This window comes from Conger conger, chromosome 9 (genome assembly GCF_963514075.1).
Source record: "Conger conger chromosome 9, fConCon1.1, whole genome shotgun sequence".
Lineage (NCBI taxonomy): Eukaryota > Metazoa > Chordata > Actinopteri > Anguilliformes > Congridae > Conger > Conger conger.
In genome coordinates this window covers 20172642-20192336 of record NC_083768.1, presented here as the reverse complement: position 1 = coordinate 20192336, position 19695 = coordinate 20172642, and the positions used below count along the sequence as shown (strand labels likewise).

At 44.0% G+C, this 19695-nt stretch overlaps 1 protein-coding gene across 2 annotated transcripts in view; it reads left to right on the top strand.

Moving 5' to 3' along the window:
- Window positions 1-518: 518 nt before the first annotated feature.
- LOC133136547 (RNA-binding motif, single-stranded-interacting protein 3-like) overlaps window positions 519-19695 on the top strand; it is a 161938-nt gene continuing 142761 nt past the window's right edge. For both annotated transcript variants that reach the window (XM_061254132.1, XM_061254131.1), the window contains exon 1: window positions 519-1535. In XM_061254132.1, the coding sequence (XP_061110116.1) occupies window positions 1461-1535 (75 nt within the window). In that variant the 5' untranslated portion in view covers window positions 519-1460. The remainder of the gene's footprint in view (window positions 1536-19695) is intronic.

Genomic DNA, 19695 nt, shown 5'->3' with positions numbered 1-19695 from the left:
GCTGGACGACAGCGATGGAAACAGTTGAGGAGTGAGTGGAAAAGAGAAAGGGTGAAAGAGAGAAGCGGTTGGGAAAGAGGGTGAAAGAGAGAAGCCGTTGGAGGAGGGAGAGGGAAAGAAATAATGAAAGAGAAATGGTTATAGGAGGGAGAGGGAAAGAGAAAAGGCGAAAGAGAGAAACGGTTGAAGGAGTGAGTGGAAAAGAGAAAGGGTGAAAGAGAGAAGCAGTTGGAGGAGGGGGTGGCAGGAGCCGGCAGGTCTGCACTCCGCCAGCAGAGGGAAACGACTCCTCGTGCGCTTAGCTCCTCCCTGAAAACGCTGCAGCTCTCTCTTCTGTGCCTGGCTCTGTGGGAGGAGAGAGGGAGCAGGAGCCAGAACGAGAGCATGTGCGAGAGAGAGAGAGAGGGAGGGAGGGAGAGAGAGAGAGAGTCCCGCCCATCAGCGAGGAGGGAGGCAGCTCGAGCTCCGCACTAGACCAACCCCATCCACCGTGTCACAGCGTGGAGGAGGCGGCAACGGGCAGGCCAAGAGAGGCTGCTGGGAGGAGTGAGAAGGAGCAGGCGAGAAGAAATAAGGGACACACACACATGCGCGCGCGCACACACACACACACAGAGGCGAGGAGAGGAAGACCCGTGCAGCGCACATTTATTTTTAGACACCAGGAATTGGGCTTTGTGTTCTTCAACCCTTTTCATTAACCACTCCCTGATTGGAGTTTCTATTGTGTTGTTGTTTTTTTAAAACTATCACTTACAGTCAGGATTGTGCTTTCTCGTTCTCGGGGGTAGCCGTTCCGCTGCGAGTTGCACGGTCCGGTTTGGATTGCTGTGGTGATCGTCCGGGCACACTGTTCTCAGGCACCTCGGAGAGCATCCGTCAGCGCACCAGCGAGGATATCTGCCGGCGTGTGACAGCGGGGCTCGAGTGAAGCTCGGCTGGGGACGGACCGTGGGCGAGCGACTGAAGGAGAGAGCGAGAGAGAGAGAGAGGGAGAGAGAAACTGAAGCCGGGGAGCGGGGAAACGAGAGAGAGCGACAGCCGGCTTTTTGGAGAAGTGATCGCTGCGATTTGCCCTCCCCTCCTCCTCCTCCTCTTTCTTTCCCTGCCTCTCCCTCCTCTCCTCCATCCTCTCCGGTTCCGGGGAATTCACGTGTGCTGCCTCCTCTTCCTCAACGCCACCACCGCCATCCTCATCTTCGCCCGCTCCTCTCAGAGCTTCCAGAGAGAGGAGGAGGAGGTTTGTCAGGAGTACCGGGAAGTGATCGGAGGTCGCGGGACTGCCAAACTCCAGGAGACGCCGTTATCCGTTATCTGGGGACTCCCGCGGGGGCCTGCTTCCTCTTTGTCTCTCTCCGTCTCCGAGACGGATCCCGCCCTCTCCTGAGAACCTGGGAGAGTCCACAGCACAGACGACCTGCCAGCGAGTTTCCTACCACAGCTATACCGATTCCAGCTACATGGGAAAACGATTGGAACAGCAACCAATGTACCCCCAGTACACCTACTACTACCCTCATTATCTCCAGACCAAGGTATGAGCTTACACCTGTAAACCATCCCTCCTACCCGCACCCTCACCCCCACACCCCCAACACCACCCCCGCGTGGCGTTTTCAGGCTGACAGGTGCTACGGATGATGGATAGGCGGTCGGGAGTACCGTGCTCGCGCTCGACAGAGTTCTTATGTCCGCATGCCCCTTGCATCTAACGGTCTATGACAATTTCTCTCCGGTCCTGCTAATTGTATCACTGGGAAACTGTCAAGGGCACATATGTAGAGTAACGGCACCGGAACGATACCTTGCCTGTGATTTATTGCCGGCTATTATTTTCCACTGTTATAATTATTATTGTTGCTATTGTGGTGTGAATGAGGCGGGTATCAGTCGTAGTTGTGAAATGAAAAGTTGACAGCGGCAGGGTGGAATCAGTGCTGTGAGGAACGGGAGTCCCAGATTCCTCCTCTGCTTTGACTTTGCCTTTGGCTGGCTGACGGCGCGGCGAGCTGACAAAGCACTGACATTAGCGGGGCTGGCTGTTTGCTTTAGTTGGCTTTCGCGGCGCAAGCTGATGCGCAGCGGAGGGGAAAGAAACGTGGGCTCCAGCTTCTTGCGGGCCAGCAGAGCACTGGGGAACGGGGTGAAACTGCTCGCATCATCAAAAAGGGCCAGATCCGGCGTGGCTCTCTCTCTCCTCTTACACTCTAAAGTGATTCTTAGGCAACGTTTGCTTGACCAGTTTTCCCATCAGGCCTGTGCCGGCCTTTATCCTGATTTATGGCTTAATACGTTTGTGTTGCTGCACAGAGCTCTCTCCTATTCTTCAACTGCCCTGCTCTTTTTTTTTCATCTTTCACTGCCCCCCCTCTTTCTCTTCCTTTCTCTTCCTTTCTGTCTTGCACACTCTCTCTCAAGTCAACCCAAAACGTGTGTTGTGTTACTGTACATACAGCTAGTGCAATAAAAAAATACCCACATATAGAATACAAAATAGCCCTGCTGAAAAAATCTCAAGCTAGGTTTTGAAACAGCTAGTAGGTGGTTGACCAGTTAGAACGGCTCCATATTCATTACAGTTTGACCAGCTCAAGCTATGTTTTGAAACAGCTGGTTGCTGGTATTTCATGCTGGTCATAGCTGGATTTTACACCAGGGAGTTCATTTAATTCACCAACAACATCATAATAATAGTAATTAAAATATTACTACTAAATGTTTAGTTTTTTTAACCCAACACAACTTATTTACACAGTACAATGACAGTACTACTACAACCCAATGATAAAGCCATCATAAAAACAGCTTGAAAATAATGTTGGCAAAATCACAATCTCTCTCTCTCCCTCTCTATCTAGCTCTCTCCCTCTCTCTTTATCTCTCTCTCTTTATCTCTCTCTCTTTCTCTCTCTCTATCTCTCTCTCTATACCTATCTCTCCCTTCCTCCCTCTCTCCCTTTCTCTCTATATCTCTTTCTCTCCCTCCCTCTCTCTCTTGCCTTCCCTTCTTCTCCTCCCCCTTCAAGGTTTCCTGACTCTGTACCACCCTCCACTCTTGTGTTTTAATGTATTTCCCCATGGTGGGGTACAGACTGATAGACCCATATTGGGCCTTTGACCCTGGGCTCTTCACCAGGCCGGGCGGGCGTCATGTTCTATTAGACTACGTTAAACCCCTTTACACTCATCAGACTGCTGTAAAATGTATTGTATTTTCACGGGTGCGTAATGCATTTCACGCTTGTTGTGCGTAAGTCACGCGCCCTCGCTGTGCGTGCCCTCCAACCAAAGGAAGTGATGTATGACGAATAACCTAAAAGCGCACTCATCCTCAAACGATCTCCGCGAGCCCAGCACAACAGCCCGCTAATGATTATTGATCGGGGGATCATGGGAAAGGAAACGGCTGGCTTTGGCGGGGTCACGTCGAGGATCGCATTTCAGCCTTTACCGCCTTGTAAGCATGTGTGGGGCCCTCCACTCGACGTCGTCCTATTCATCTTCATTTGGACATGCTCTGGAACGGCTTCATTTCTGCAGGGAGAATGAATCACTGGTGGAAACGAGGGGGGGGGGGGGGGGGGGGCGGTCGAGGCCAAGCGGTCATCTCCTCTTCCGAACAGCACGCATACACTGAGCACACAATGAAAATATTTATCTTACAGGTGTGCAGGGAATTGGAAGCATCTGGATGGTATTATAATAAAAGGATATGCCCTGGGAGAAGGGGAGGAACGGTGGTTGGGGCAGGGGGGGGTGCTTTCTTGTTTTATGTCCGAGGTTGACAGAATTCTAATGGCAGACGTTTTTGACACACGTCCGTTATTGACGGGTAGAATTTGTTGGCCGTACTGCCTTTTTAACCCGAAAATGGTTGCGGTGGGCACCAAGTCGCAGTCAGAATGAAATGAAACAATAACATCGGTCCTTTTATTGATTAGCACAGTTGAGTTGAGAGCACACTGCTCTTTAAGTGAAAAACATTGATTTCTGAAAGAGCATTTTATGACTTGTTTTATGATATGTTTTCATCAAGCCAGCTCGTAATACAGCACTATTATGGGGATATGTTTAAATCCATCTCTTTTCTCACGTCCTGATGCCCAATCTCTATCTGTTTCTGGAGGTCAAGGCAACTTCTACTGTAAATTATTCAATTAGAACAATATGATTTTGCCAGTGTGTCTAGTTTATCTACGGCATGCGACACTGAAATGATTCCTTTTTGCATTACCATCTAAATTCCTGGAGGCATTTCATTGTCAAAAACATGTGACTAATTATGCAATTAGTGATCAATTACCCTCATAATATAATTGATATAGTAGGCTACACTGGGTGAGAGGAAGAAATATGTTACAGACAGAATGTCAAACACAAAATTTTTGAGTGCCCAGGTGCAACAGTACCCTCCTGGTACACTGCACACAAATGTATTTTGAACAGTAAACTACAAATCCATAGTGGCACTAAAACAGCAATATACTGGCATTTACAGACAAGAAACTTCAGTCGCCAGCTAAATGATAGAACAAGGGGGAATCTTCTGCCAGTGAAAAGACAGAATTGAGCAGGGAACAAATGTCATCAGTGGTTAGACGGATGCATTTTTCGTTGCAAACATTGCCCTTGAAAAAGCCTTAATTAATTATGTGCATTTTTGTGAGGATGTGTCTTAGTGAAGTCAGCTTAGTCATAGACAAGCTAATGCAATCTATCTTGAGTTCTTTGGTGAAAAACTAATTCGGCCCTCCAGTAGTAATTTAAAATAAAACATGCAGAACCACAGTTTGTGCCCAGGTCGAAATACCGTGTCGGTAAACAGCACATTCTTTTTGCTACTTGCACTCTCCTTTGTCCAGAGTCTGCTAGAGTCTTACCTCTGCACTTCGATATCCATCTACGGTTCCTTCTGATCGCCTGGCTGCTTCGTGTGGTTTCTGTTCCCCTTCATACAGTTTGAGTCCCTTTGAAGATCAGACATCCTCAGGAGAGGAGTGAGGGGGCGGGGGGGGGGGTGGGGGGAACATGTGCAGAATGGCCATGGAAACGCACGTAGAACTGGAGGATATGAAATAGATTTGGAGCGGGGTAATATAAACACAAATCAATGGAGACCATTCAGGGAATGTGTTCATATCAGCTCAAGCCAAGGGGCTCCATTAATCCTGTCAGTTATTCTTCAGAGGAGGAGGGGTGGGGGGAGGGGGCGCTGTGGCAGGAGGGGGGGCATAAAGAGAGAGAGAGGAGGGTGTTTGGGGGTAATGAAAGCAGGGAAAAGGGTTTGGTTACACTGCTGGGGGTAAGCTATTGTACTACAGAAATAACACCGGTACTGTTTAAATCCCATTTTGAGTGTAGATGAATAGCTAAGTCTGCCTGTCGGCCTGCAAATTAAACCCATGCTTCCAGCATGGCCAAGTGCTGGCGGCCACTGGTGGAGATGTAGCGTACGTTCTGCTCTTTTTCTTTACTCCAGCGGTAAATGTGTATGCGTTGTCTCCTCTTCGGTTTTCTGGACTCCATACACAAACATCTAAGAATTAGCCGCAAATTCAACTGCACCATTACTTCTGAACAAAGGAAGTATTATAGCCAGTTGATGAAAGCAAATACATAAATAAATCTAATCGCTGAAGACGATCAAGGATGTCAGTGTTTTGTCTTTGCGCTTTCAGAAAGTCACTCAGAAACGCCACACGTAATTGAAATGTTAATTAGCTCATTTGTTCTGGGAGTATCTTGGATAATTAGAATAATTAATGATATTGTTATGCCAGAGACCTGGTTCTCAACACAGTGGAAGACCATAGCAATGTGGGTCAAGCTCTTTATTCCACTGCTCAGTGGTGAATGTTGAGATGACTGTCAAAAGCCAGTTTGGTTATTGTTGGGGAAATCGGGGAAAGAACTATAAGCTGGGGCAGGTGTGTTCCTCAACCAGAAATATGTGCTTACTTTAGATAAAAAATGCCAGGGAAAAAAAGATTTAACTACAGTATGTATAATAAAAAAAGGCTTTAATACAAGGAGACAGGCACAAGCATTACAATCACTTTAACCTTTCTCTACACTGCAGTCTGAGAAACCCAGACATGTATTTATTTTGATCTCGAAAAAGAGTGAAAAATAGTGCGTGGTATCCAAAATATCCTGGTCATGGCCTGCTCTGTGGGAGTGCATTCCACGCCTGTGGAATATAGTGCTATGTTAGGTCAAGTCAAACATGGGAAGTCAAAAGGATGTGACAGTAGGGGGTATTTTCCCTGATTCGCTGTTTGAGAGTATCATGATTCGACACAAACCCGTAGCAATGGGATTGAATCTTTGAATCTTTGATTCCCTTAAAGAAATATCACAGGTGCACACATGTCATGTTCGTGGCATGCTCACAGCAGCTTGTCTTTCCAATTATCCCGTCAACCTGCAGTCGCATTACTGAGCTCATACATTAGGATGCTATTAGTGCCTCCGTAAAGTGACTCATTACTTGAAAAATCAAGCTTCCCCTTTGAAGCCTACACATTTCGTTTTAATTGCCGTTCCAACAAAAATTAATTTTTCAGTCAGAACCCGACGTGTACCTGTTCCGCATGAGTCACCTTGTTTCAATACATTGGCGGAGGCCCAGAACCGGAGAACAACACATGGTCCTCAAGCCTCAATGATACTTAGTCTCAATGTATTCAGTCATATTAGCATATCAATGCTTATCTGCAAGGATATCCTGGACATTAAATACAGTTCAATATTGTGCGTGAAGATGTGTGACAGAGCATGACGATATGGATATTTATTGGATGATGATGATTATGATGATAATGATGTGTGTGCAGTGTATGTTCAGCAGTTTCAGTTGCATTTCATCATATTTCCATAGAACTTTAATGCTTATTTTACTGTAAGCATGACTTGTAGGGTCAAAGGGTTAGAACGTTCTGATTCTCTGTTCAGACAGTACTTAGGTATACCCTACTAGAGTTGTTGCTCATACATTTTTAATGATGAGCCACTTAAAAGAATGGCAGCCTGCTTTTAAGACTGAAAAGGCTTGCCATAACTTTGCATGCTTCCAGACAATCCAAACTGAACAATTCTGGTTCTGAAGGATTATGTGTGTATTCAGAATTCATATTTTGAATGTTTTTTTTTAACATACAATTTACATCCAGGCAAAATTAATTCCTCTTGTTTACATGTCCCGCAAGTTAATAAGAGCTCTATAAAATCAGATCAGTATGAACTTTTGAAAGCAATTGCAATACAAAAATAAAGATAAAAGCCAAGAAAATGTTTTAGTTATATATTTTGTCATTATCTTGCCAACTTTTTCAGCATTAAAAATGTTTTTGAAATGACTGGATTTCAAATTATTGAAATGAAAAGCCAGATCTGTTACAGATAATATAACAATAGATGGGAGATTGGAGAGACATGTGCCATTCAAATAAAATGAATAATATCTTCACTGGAATAAAAAAAAAGACTTAAAATGTCTTCCTGCGGGTCTCAGGAGGATATGCGCTCAAAACCCTCCACCACAGCCGCAAGAGGCTGCTTCCCGGAACAGTCGCTGCACTGTGGATAATGTGGACGGCGGTCCTGAGAAAAGGGCTATTATATTTTGAAGGAGTCTAAATAAATAGTCATTAGTGTTTGAACCGCTGCCTGTGGTGATACAGCAAAATAAACCGTAATGAGCCGCTAAATAAATAAAGATATATCTGCACCAATTTGGCCGGTCAGATTAAGCTCTTGAGCATTTGCGCTCGCTGGGATTACAGTAAGTAAACACTCCTCTGTCAGGTTCCAGCTGCAGTCATTTGCTCAGCCCTCTTGATTTTATCAGAATAAGTAGCCTGTCGACCACTGCAAATACACTCGAGTCCCAGGGCTGGAGGTGTCAGTCACGAGGTGTCTCCATGCCAGAAATCAGAGGGTAGAGATGCACAGTCACTGTAGGCCCGGTTCCTGCAGACCTTTCTTTATTATCTGAAGGCCCCTACAATGACGTGTGGCTTAGAACCCACACCGCATTAAAATATTGACACCTCAATCCAACACCCACCGCAGGCAAAAAGTGGCTGAAAGCCATGTTATGTTATGTTATGTTATGAGACCGAATGTAATATCATTGAAGTCTGTAACTAATGCTGTATACACTAAATAGCGACTGAGTGCAAGGATAACAGCATGGTGTGTAAGTTTTTATATAAGTTGAAAATATGCTATTCATAAAAGCATCTCCAATTATTTATGGTCATTTAAACAAATACGTGCAAAATGCAATGTGCTGGAGTGCAGAGCCAAAACAACAAAGAATTGCGTACACACACGCATACACACACACGCATGGGCACACACAAACACACACACAATTTTTGTTGTTTTGCCTCTTTACTCATTTTTGCATTTGCAATAAAACAATTCATATTGTTATTCATACCCTCAAATTAAAACCTGACAGTCTGCACTTTAACCCCATATTCATTACTTCATTTCAAATCAATTGTAGAGAGCCAAAACAACAGAAATCACTGTCACTGTCCAAATACTTACAGACTGGACTATGCGTAATAATTTATGTTTTACATTCTGCGCAGGAACCCCTGAGATTCCTTCATGAGTCTAGACTCCATTTTTCTGACCTAAGTGTCTTGCAAAATGCATTTTATGATCAATATATTTGTCATTAAGACAAACCACTGACTCAGGTTCTATTGATATCAACCCGTGCACGCATTTATGTTGACCTATTTTTAATATTACAGCAACCAACGTTGAAGACCATTGACTGTGATGGAACTGTATTTATTTATTTATTTATTCTGAAAAGCTGAGCTGGCAAGGTAAGGAGACAGGCGCAGTGAGGGCTCAGACTCCATGGGGGTAAATGAGAGCGTGGAGGCCTGTGAAAAGTATTTGGATAAACCCCTTTTCATGCACTTGAGGCTGCCTTGGACATTGTCCACACTTACAAAAGGAGCTCCTGCCCATTCTCTTTCTCCTGGGGTCTTATTTGTTTAAGCCACAGAGGATTGGCGGGTCCCTCAATAGGATTAGCCGGGCGGCGGGGCTGTGATCAGTGTGCTGTTGACGCTGGGGGCGGCAGGTACACGGGACTTTCGCGGCTCTGCATAAAGGCCGCGTGCCATCCCTCCGGCCTGGACGCCAGTGAGCAGACCCACATTTCACACTCCACAAACCCGGGGAGGTTATGAATCCTTTCACCGGAAACCCCCAGTGCATTCACTCAAACAACGCACCTAATTGTCTGCAAACTGTTTCCAGATTGCTGTTGATCAAATCGCACGGTCTACAATCCATTTGATCCAGAGGGATAATATGTGGCATTTCATATTGTACCCACTTTAGTTCCACTCTTCTTGCAGGAAGTACAACAGCGTTTTGGTTAATATGTTGGTGCCTTGCATGGCACCCAATCGCCTTTGGTGTAGGAGTGTGTGTGTGTGTGTGAATGGGTGAATGAGAAGCATCAATTGTACAGCGCTTTGGATAAAGGCGCTATATAAATGCCAACATTTAGCATCTTATCATTGATACCGGACTGTGTGTGCTAGCGTGTATGTTGGAGTATGGCTTTAATGTAGACGGAGCAAAATCTTTGGAAGGCAAACTTTGTTCTGCTCCTTGGTAATGTAATATCATTAGACAGGACATGTTATACTCTACATAGAAAAGGTCTGTCTAATGATGGACTGCATTTGTGTCATAACGTCTGTACTCCTTAAAAGAAGAGCACTTAGCATTGGGCATTTCCTTTTAGCAGGGCTCATCTCTTTACATATTTAATTAGCTGCTCTTTTTGCATTAATTATTGAGGTGATCCATGTACTGTATTCTAGAGATCAAAATTGTAAATCCATGCTTCATTGCTTTTCAGGGTCACCATGCCTATGTTTACACTACAGTAAATCAATTATTGTAATTCTTTAGGGGACACTTGTCTTGTTAATGAGGTTTGCTGTGAATAGTCATGCATGGCGATAGCATTAATTGTGTGATTATGTTTTGAATGTTAGTAAGTTAGCAAATGCACGATCATTTTTGTACTTAACAAAATTTTCACGTTTTGAAAAAAGCCCTATGAATGTGCAATATTGTAGTCGTCATTTCTCAAGCCCTGCCCAAAAAAATAAAAATAACATTCTCTCGTAAACCAACATTACAAATTATGTTTTTTTTTTAATGTAGCCTTATCTTGCTTAGTTATTCTGTTTTTGTATTGTTCATTTCACCAGTATAGCATGAAGGATAGTTATTTCTCAATATATATGCAAGGGACAATACAAGAGAAAGAATGTTAATGCAGCCAATGTTATCCAGCATACTGCTGGGACCACTGGCGCTAAAAAATCTAAAACTATTAATGGCGGCAGAATACTGATGCGCTTGAGAACAGAAACCGTGCTCCTAGTACTTTTTCTAATGCAAAAACTTTATTTTCTAAAACACAAAGTCACTCCTGGGAGTTTCTGTTAACGGTGACAAAACGTAATGGCCTTCCATCTTATGGCTTGATAAACAGAGCTTTGCGTCCGCACTGAAATATCACGACCTAGAGATGGCCTAACAGGCGGAGTGCTGATTTTCAGCATCATTTAGCGTGGCCTTCTGCCCACAAAACGCGTTTCTCCATTATAAAACTGTGGTCTTCTGTGCAAAACCCAGATTTTACTGCAGCATGCCTTTAACACTGCCACATTAGGTCTGCTCGCAAGGTCTCCTTGCCTTTTTGTCCAATTCACATATCAAGTCCCAAGGAGCCTTGTTAGATTGAATAATAATGATGTTGATCACTGAATGGGTGAGCTTTCTAGGGCTGACTAACTCTGATTTACTGGACAGTCATGGCCATTGCCCTGTCATACAATGCAACATGTTGTATGGACTGGACAACAGAGATCGGGCTGGAGAAGCTTCTCACCTGACTACAGGTCATCCAAGTTCACCACAGAGCTGAGAGACTTCCTTTAATCAGCCACATACTGGCTCACACACAAAAGCACAGGAAACAGATATAAACATGATCGTTAATACGCAACATCCTCCCACACTCCATTGTATTACCTACGCATACACAAAAGCATTTTCATAAACTATTGGAAACAAGTTCAGAGGCGCACACAAAAATGTATGTGCACACACATATTCAGGCACACACTCATACACACGCGCATGCACACACACGCATACACATGCAAACATACACACTTGCTGCTCACAAAAAGTCAGAATTAGAAATACTGTACCTACAGGATAAAACAATGCGCACATAGCCACAGACTTTCTGTGTTTGTGACGATGTTCAGACAGTTCCTGTTAACATACACGTAAAGGAAGTGACATGGCCGAGTGGCAGGGTAGGATACCTTCGGTTAGGGGGAACACTGTGTACTGTGCGTTTGGTGGGTGGGGGGTTGACTGGTGCTCAGAGTTCAGAGAGTTTACCGCATAATCGCAGTCTGCCTCCAGAGCGTACCCTGGAGAGTGGCTGCGGAGGAGAGCTGGAGTCTGCCCCGGGTCATGGAACCTGATAGTCTCTTCTTTCGCCAAATGCATGAGGTCACCCTGACTCGCCTGCCAGCTTCTCAGTATCTCCACATTCCTGCAGCTTCCCAACATCCAGGCCGCCATGTCGCATTCCAGGAAAATTCACCTCCACGTTCCCAGACCAATCCCCAAAATCGCGTCACGGTGCAGGAACGTTCACAGCCAGGTTCCCAACATCAACGGTATTGTGTCATGTTCCAGGAACGTTCGCCTCCATGTTCCCGGCATCCACAAAATTGCGTCACTTTGTTGGAACGTTCACTGCCACGTTCCCAACATCCACAGAATCGCGTTACGTTCCAGGAAAGTTCTCCTCCGTGTTCCCGGCATCATCTGCAGGTTTATTGATGATTCTCTCATGATTCTTACACGTCCCCAGGAATGGCCTAACCTGTATCAGCAAACCTTTGCAAGTACTTGAAATGTATTATTATTTATGTATTTATTTTTTATCATTGTTAAACCTCTCTTAAACAGACCTCATTTCCCCGGCATGAGGAATGTTCAAGACCTTTTTTAGGTCAGCCCAAAACCTGCACCAGCTGGCCCTACACATTCCAGCAACATATGCTTTAACTGTTACAGCAATATTTTATTCTAAGGCACCCATTCCAAACATTCATATAGCACTGTATGTACCGCATTGTCCATCCTTTTTCTCAGAGCCACTTCTTCTATGGTATATAGGTATTCAGCTCCAAGACATGTGGAGATCAAACTTTGTTAACTGATGTGCCTGTGTTTGGAAATTAGTCCACATTTTGAGAACATAAATATTGATGTGGTTGGTTGGTACAATCTAATCTGTCAATGAATTTTCTGAGCCATTTTCCATGTTTGGAGGAGAGCGGATCTTAACTGTCATCTGTAGCTTAATGCGGCTGTACCTGGCATCGCCCCTGTTGTTCTGCAATGAGAGCCTTCACTTCGTCCCAGTTCTTCATTTTCTCAGGCTTTTTCATTGGCATGAACTTGAAGACATCCTCTATTTTTAGGATTCTGTGAGCTCCTCTGTTAGACCCTCCCTGAGTTTCTGTCCCTCTACACATTTCTTCCTGTTTGCTGGAATCAGGAAACCAAGCTTCCGAAGAGAGGGAACACTTGATTTATTCACATGTATTCTAGTAGGGAAAAATATCAAGCCAGCCAGGCGGAAAGCATCTATTTTTAGTTTGACTTTCTGGCAGCAATACCACAACACTGATGGCAGACAATACATAACTACACTTAGTAGTATAAGTAGTGGTCGTAGTAGTAGTAGTAATAGTAGTAGTAGTAGTAGTAGTAGTAGTATCAGCAGTAGTAATCATAGGTTAAGTTCTTATTCAAGGGAATGCATGAGATAATACGAATTCAATAGTGAACAAAATAATGAATTAAACTCATTAATCAAACTCACCAGGATTGCATTAGATTAAATATTTCACTGAATGTAATGAATGTATTTGAAGGGTGATTAATTATATTTTTTCCACAGAAATGGCTTCACAGAGTAGGATATCTTTCCTCATCCTGTTTATAGCACCTTGTTGTGGCTGTTATGGAATTAGTTTTGTTTTTCTTGTTTCCCTGAGGTCAGTGAGAGACTGATGCAGAGAGTCGGAGCCTGGGTGTAAAATAGCTTTAGCTGTGACCCCTGTAGATTGAGCACTGACCCCAACGCGGCTTCTGTAAGGTAGAGGCGGAAACCAATCTAGTTGTCAGGCAGTGTGTGTATTTTAGCAATACGCTTTGGTGGGTATTGGCCCTGGAAGCGGCTCCCATTCATCAAACAGTCCCTCGTCAAACGGTTTGTTTGTGCTCGTGGGTCTCCCTGTCGGAACTGTTCAATTGTCAGATAATTATCAATGATAAACAAGCAGGGGAATCATATCACAGTCAGTTGTCATGATCATGTAGCCTTCTTGAGATGTGATGGAAAACATGTAGTCCCTTTTCCGGACAGTTAAGCCATATTGTGTACGTCTGATATATGACAGCACATAATATTGAGGAAATGTGCTTAATAAAGATACATTAATAAAGATGATTTGTGTTTCTTCTGGTTCTGGTTTGCTTCATCCCCAAATAGAACTATGTCTTTCTTGAGGGGAAAAAAAAAAAGTTTCATGCAGTGGCAAGAAATGTACTTCTTAAGATTCATTCTCGAAATGGAAATATTTTAGTGACCTATTTATAATTTATTGTTTGTTTGTTGTCATTTATTTCTTTAGAATTCACTGGACTGCAATAACTTGCTGTTGACCATAAGCATATGGAACAGGCTGTTTCTTATCAAAGCAAACTCTACAGTAGTATTTCGATATATGAACATGAATGGAACAAACACATGTCTGGAGAGGTCAGCTCAAACAAACCCACTATGAGCTTTATAGCAAGCGCAGTCTAACTGGGCCACTCTCATTCATGAAAGCCATTGGATGATTTTATATACAACTGGTGATTGACAGCATTGTGTGACTGGTAGGGAGCTTAGAGGGCAACAGAGTCGCTCACAACAGTGCTCATGTTAGGAGACAGAGAGAGAGGGGGAGGGAGAGAGAGATGGATGGATTGAAGATGGAAAGATGGGTAGGTAAATGGAAGAATTGATGGTAGTATGCTGTCCTTGGAGTTGTGTGTTGATTGGACTACTCTGGCCAACCAACACATACCTCAGCTGAACATATTACAGTTGGGGGAAGTGCACGGTTTATAGTTCATGGGGACAAATACTACAGCTATGTCACAGATAAAGTCAGGGAATGGAATGATAGCTAGAATATTCTTTCCACATTAAACCTGCATTGTACAGTCAGACTGTTTAACCCCTCGCGGTCTTCCCTGGATTGTTGCAGGTTGCTAGGCTCTGCGTTCTCTCTGAAGGCCAGCAATGCCCCCCCCCCCCATTCACAAGTGTGTTTACTCAGTGCTGGTGAGAATTAATGGAGGCCTCGGGGCGCAGAGTGACTGGATGTGGGTTCATGGGGGGCCATGTTTGCCTGACAGGGCTGTGACTTATATCGCATGCGGTGTGATTAGGTTTCCACATGGTCCTCTCCTTCTCCGAGATTCCTCCACATTTCTGTCCTGCTCTGGATTCACGTGCGGCCCGTTCCTGACATCCATCAACCTGCCACACAGGTGTCCTGCCTGGCATTTACTTAATTGGATTCTGTGAAGGGGATCATGTTCAGGGATCTGCCACAATTTGCAAGTGGAACCACTTTCTTGTGCTCCTCTCCCTCTCTCCTTCTCTCTCTCTCTCTCTCTCTCTCTCTTTCTTTCTCTCTCTCTCTGAAATGATTTATGGCCTGCATAGACTAATCTTCGTGGAAATGTACACCTTCCTACACAGGTCCCTGAGATGAGCGGGCAGGCCGGTAACAAATGGAGCTATTTTCACTGATAGACATGTTCTCCATCAAAACTGTTGTGCATGTGTTTTGGGTGAATAGGTTGTGCGTGTGTGTGTGTGTGCGTGTGCACATGTGCATGTATAAACTCACAGGGCCTTTGGATGTAATTCAAAACGCATCACAGCTCTCTCCAGCTCTCTCCAGCTCTGCCCAGACAGTTTAATAGGCAAAGGGAAAAGAGCGGGTAGAAATTTCAAGGGCTGTTCCCTTACCTTCAGACCAGCAGCCCTTGCTCGACGGCGAGACAGTTTTCCTGGAAAAAGCCCCGCTAAGTGTGTCCCTGCGGTGCGGCGAGAATCAAGATGTGACTCCAATTAAAGGCTCCCATTTTTAGAGGTATGAATTATTAAGAGCCAGCGATGATGCCTGTGAAGTGACGGGTAGGAGAGTGTGAACTCTGAGCACTAGCCCCTGTGTTGAGCTCTGAGCACTAGCCCCTGTGTTGAGCTCTGAGCACTAGCCCCTGTGTTGAGCTCTGAGCACTAGCCCCAGTTTTACTCGCCGTGCACAGCGTCAATAAGACCACTCTCTGAAACCAAGCTTCACGGGCAGGCCCTAAAATACTGCGGTAAATGAAGGGGCTGTTATGGCATTTCTGTTGATAGTGACCATGGACGAGAACAAATGCTTTCACGTTGATTTATGACGTTAAAAAAAGTATACTTATATAATTATTATCACTTTTTAAGTTGTCCAACTTGTTGAGATGGCAGTATATGGGAGTGGAGAATAAAATATAATTTATGGGAACATTCTATTCCAAGGATTTCATTGTAATGATTTGTTTTCCCTTATTTTTATGTAGCCATAAATTAAAATCTTGTTATAAAATCATTTAAAATCCAACAAAAAATATCCCATTTAAATAATATATAAAAATACTGTTCGGAGCAGTGGAAATCCCAGACACAAATCTTTTCTACACAATTAAAGTTCCTTGTTTCAATAAAAATGAAAAATGAGCACATGATGATGATGATGATGATGATGATGATGATTTTCATGCATATTTTTTATTCAGCTTTGGCTTTTTTATTAATGTGCTCTCACACACTAAATGGATAAGGGTTCCCTTGAAACCTTCTGCAAAGCACATTGGTCTGGGATAATACAGAGAAAGTGTGAGACTATGCTGCATTCAGGAGGCACCAATGCAATGATGGCACGCAACTCAAAAACACCCCGCCCAAACGCTATGTCAGCTCCAATGACATACACAATTTACACGGGCTTGACAGTGACAACATAAATCCGGCCCCATCAGATGTAATCCCTTGGTTGTAATTGGCACTTGTAATTCAGTGTGCGTGGGAGAGAATTGTTGTGTGTGGGGAAATTGCCTCTGCATGGCATGACTGTTATTACGTGCGAATAATTGGGTATTTCTGTTGCCTGTCTAATGCTCCACAGCTGACAAGTCCTACAGCAAGAATCAGAAATTATTATTTATATGAAGAGCCAGGTTTTCTTCTACGACTGATTTAGTGGTTTTAATAGGTGATGCTGATTTGTGCATTGCCGTGCTGGGGTGTTAAGGCTCAACTGTCATTATTTTGACGCTCTTTGTCATTGAGTGAGGAAAGAAAAAGGTACGTCTTTAAATAGTATTACTGTGTTCTCAAAAGAGCTGATTGTCGGTACGGTCCTCTACTACCCATACTTTTCTCATCATAAATGGTAATACTACACTGAATTGGCCTTAGCAGGTTTGTACTTTTGTCCGTCAATCTGTCACATGGAATAGTTGTACACTCAATTCTTTCTCTCCACGGGTTAAATCCCAGGGAGGAATATGACCCTAAAACCTATAAAAATCACGATTCTATATCAGATACTATTTGGTAAGAATTAAACAAATGCAGCTGCTTAAAGCACTCCAAGCTGGTACCAGAAACATAAAATTGCAATAAAGCTGAATGTAGCCAATAATGGTATTGTATGAGGCACTGGTATAAATATGCCTGTTTCTGTGTGTACACTACAGAGTAGATAATTAACACATGGTCACAATCAGACATGCCTCTGTAATTCCATTGCTTGTATAAGCCACAGGATATGTCTTTCACTAACCACAAATATGGCAGACATCTGTGCTCTTAATTAGCATGTCATGCACTATTGGCACAAGGGTGTGATGTAAAAGGTTATAATAACATAACAAAAGCTGGCAGAGAACTGGCTACTTTTTTGTCATGGGCTTAAAATACAGGTATATGTGGAAATGTGAAATAAGTTGCTAAAAAGTGCATATAGTACATATAGTACTGTAAATAATCCCTATATTGCTGTTTATAGTTTATTTGATAGCATTCTTCCTTAGTGCTACATGCTGAAAAGCAGATGGTCAAGAATAGGTTAGCTGTGCTGATTATACAGTATACTGGTCTATAGTTTATGGATTATGGTCTAAACCAGACAATGGTGACACCATTAGCATAGAGGTTCAGCTGACCTAGAATTTGCTCTGAGGTTTCCGTACACCAGCCCTCATGGATATGTAACAAAAGCAGCATTTCCACAGTTGAACCGGTATAGTGATTTTATTTAAATTCCAACAGGAAAAAGGCAGGTCATTATTTTTAATATTTATGCTGTGAACTTTGGCTTTTGTGGGGTTCATACTATCGGCTTATTGACTGGGACTGCTCATGTAGACAGACGTCCGATCCATTTATGGTCCGATCTCAGTCACAATGTCTCACTTTTGCCACTGATTTCTTTTTTAAAATTCCCTCTGAAGATCAAGGCACAATTTGCTAAATTGATTGAATCATATTTATCTCAGCAGAGATCCAAAGTACTGTAGCATCCTGTCCATATTGCCTACAGCCACACCATGCTGTAGATCATGCTGTAGTGGAAGCTGGGATACGATCTAGGGGCAATCGGGTGGCTGCCATACATACTATTGCCGGGCCAATAGAGGACAGTTTCCCCCTGGACCAAGTTCAGTACAGTGCAGCAAAGAGGATGCCACACTTTTGGAGATGAAGGGGAGAGTGGGGTCTGTTGTGACACAGGGTCACTTATTACACTTGTTTTCTAAGCACAGAATTGACACCAAGCTGGTCCATTGAAATCTCAGGTGAAAGACGCGTGTGCATCTGGCTAGCTTGTTTCTGATCGGGTAACAATGGACCCCCGTGTCACAACAGACCACACTCTCCCATAATCTTTCAGATTAGACCATGCACAGAGAGACTGATTTATTTTGGCCAGTGAAGTCCTGTGGCAAAGCAAAGGGCAGGGCATGCCCAACTGTCCTGGCCATATTGTCTGTATGGCTATTTTCTATTGGCCATGTATACATCTCCAGGACATTTAGCTTTACGAGTAATGTCTCTGCATTTCAACTGCCGAGAGTCGGTTCCAGTAAGGGGCCCAAAATGGTGTTGTATATTTTAGTGTGGTACTGATGAATCATCATCCTTCATTATAAATCACTTTGAGATTGAAGATAGGAGGCATGTGTCTAAATGGATGCCATTTCATTAGGCACAACAACAATAATTTAGACATATCATAAATAATAATTGGAATGTGGAATGTGAGTCACATTTCCTGGATTCAAAGTGAAGAAAATGCTAAGTGCAAGCCCTTTCATTTTCAACAACTGAAACCACAAAGAGTTGTGCAAGATGTTCTCTGACTAATCCCTGTATAATTTTGTATAATGCTGTGGCTCTCCCCCGGAAATTGAGTAACATGCGGTCGGGCTGGCCAATCAAATGTGGCCACCGCATGGTCCACATGTGTCCTCAGCCTAGCGCTGTCCGCAGCTGCAGACACCTGCTCTCCAGCTGTGCTGTATCTCTCTCTCTCTCCCTCTCTCCCTCTCTCTCTATCTCTCTCTCTCCTTCTCCCTCTTTCTCTCTCCCTCTCTCTCTCTGTCTGTCTCTCTCTCCCTCTCTCGCTCTCTTTCTTTCTCTCTCTCTCCCCCTCTCTCTCTCTGTCTGTATCTCTCTCTCCCTCTCTCCCTCTCTCTCTATCTCTCTCTCCTTCTCCCTCTCTCTCTCCCTCTCCCCCTTTCTCCCTCTCTCTCCCTCTGTTTCTCTCTCTCCCTCTCAATCTTTTACTTTCTTTCTCCTCTATGTCTCTCTCTATTTCTGTCTTTCTGTCTGTTTTTCTCTCTCTGTCCCTCTCCCCTTTCTCTCTATCCCTCACTGTCTCTGTTTCTCTCTCTATCTCTTGCTCTCTCCTCTCTGTCTGTCTCTGTCTTTTTCTCTCTCTCCCCCTCTCTGTCTGTCTCTCTCTCAATGTCCCTCTCTGTCTCTCTCTCTCCCCCCTCTCTGTCAGTCTGTCTTTTTCTCTCTCCCCCTCTCTGTCAGTCTCTGTCTTTTTCTCTCTCTCCCCCTCTCTGTCTGTCGCTCTCTCGACTTCCCTCTCTGTCTCTCTCTCTCCCCCTCTCTGTCAGTCTCTGTCTTTTTCTCTCTCCCCCTCTCTGTCAGTCTCTGTCTTTTTCTCTCTCTCCCCCTCTCTGTCTGTCTCTCTCTCGACTTCCTTCTCTGTCTCTCTCTCTCCCCTCTCTGTCCCCCCCCCCTCATCCTTCACAAGCTCCACTCTGTTAAACCTTCAAAGATCCATTTATAGAGTTTTCATATTTCCACGCTGACGCGATACATGTGCCTGGCTACAGCTTGCTAAAGGCTGGCCTCCTCACTGGGTTCTGCGTGCACAGAATGAACAAGGAGTCTTACACCGGGCATGGGATACTCACGTGTGC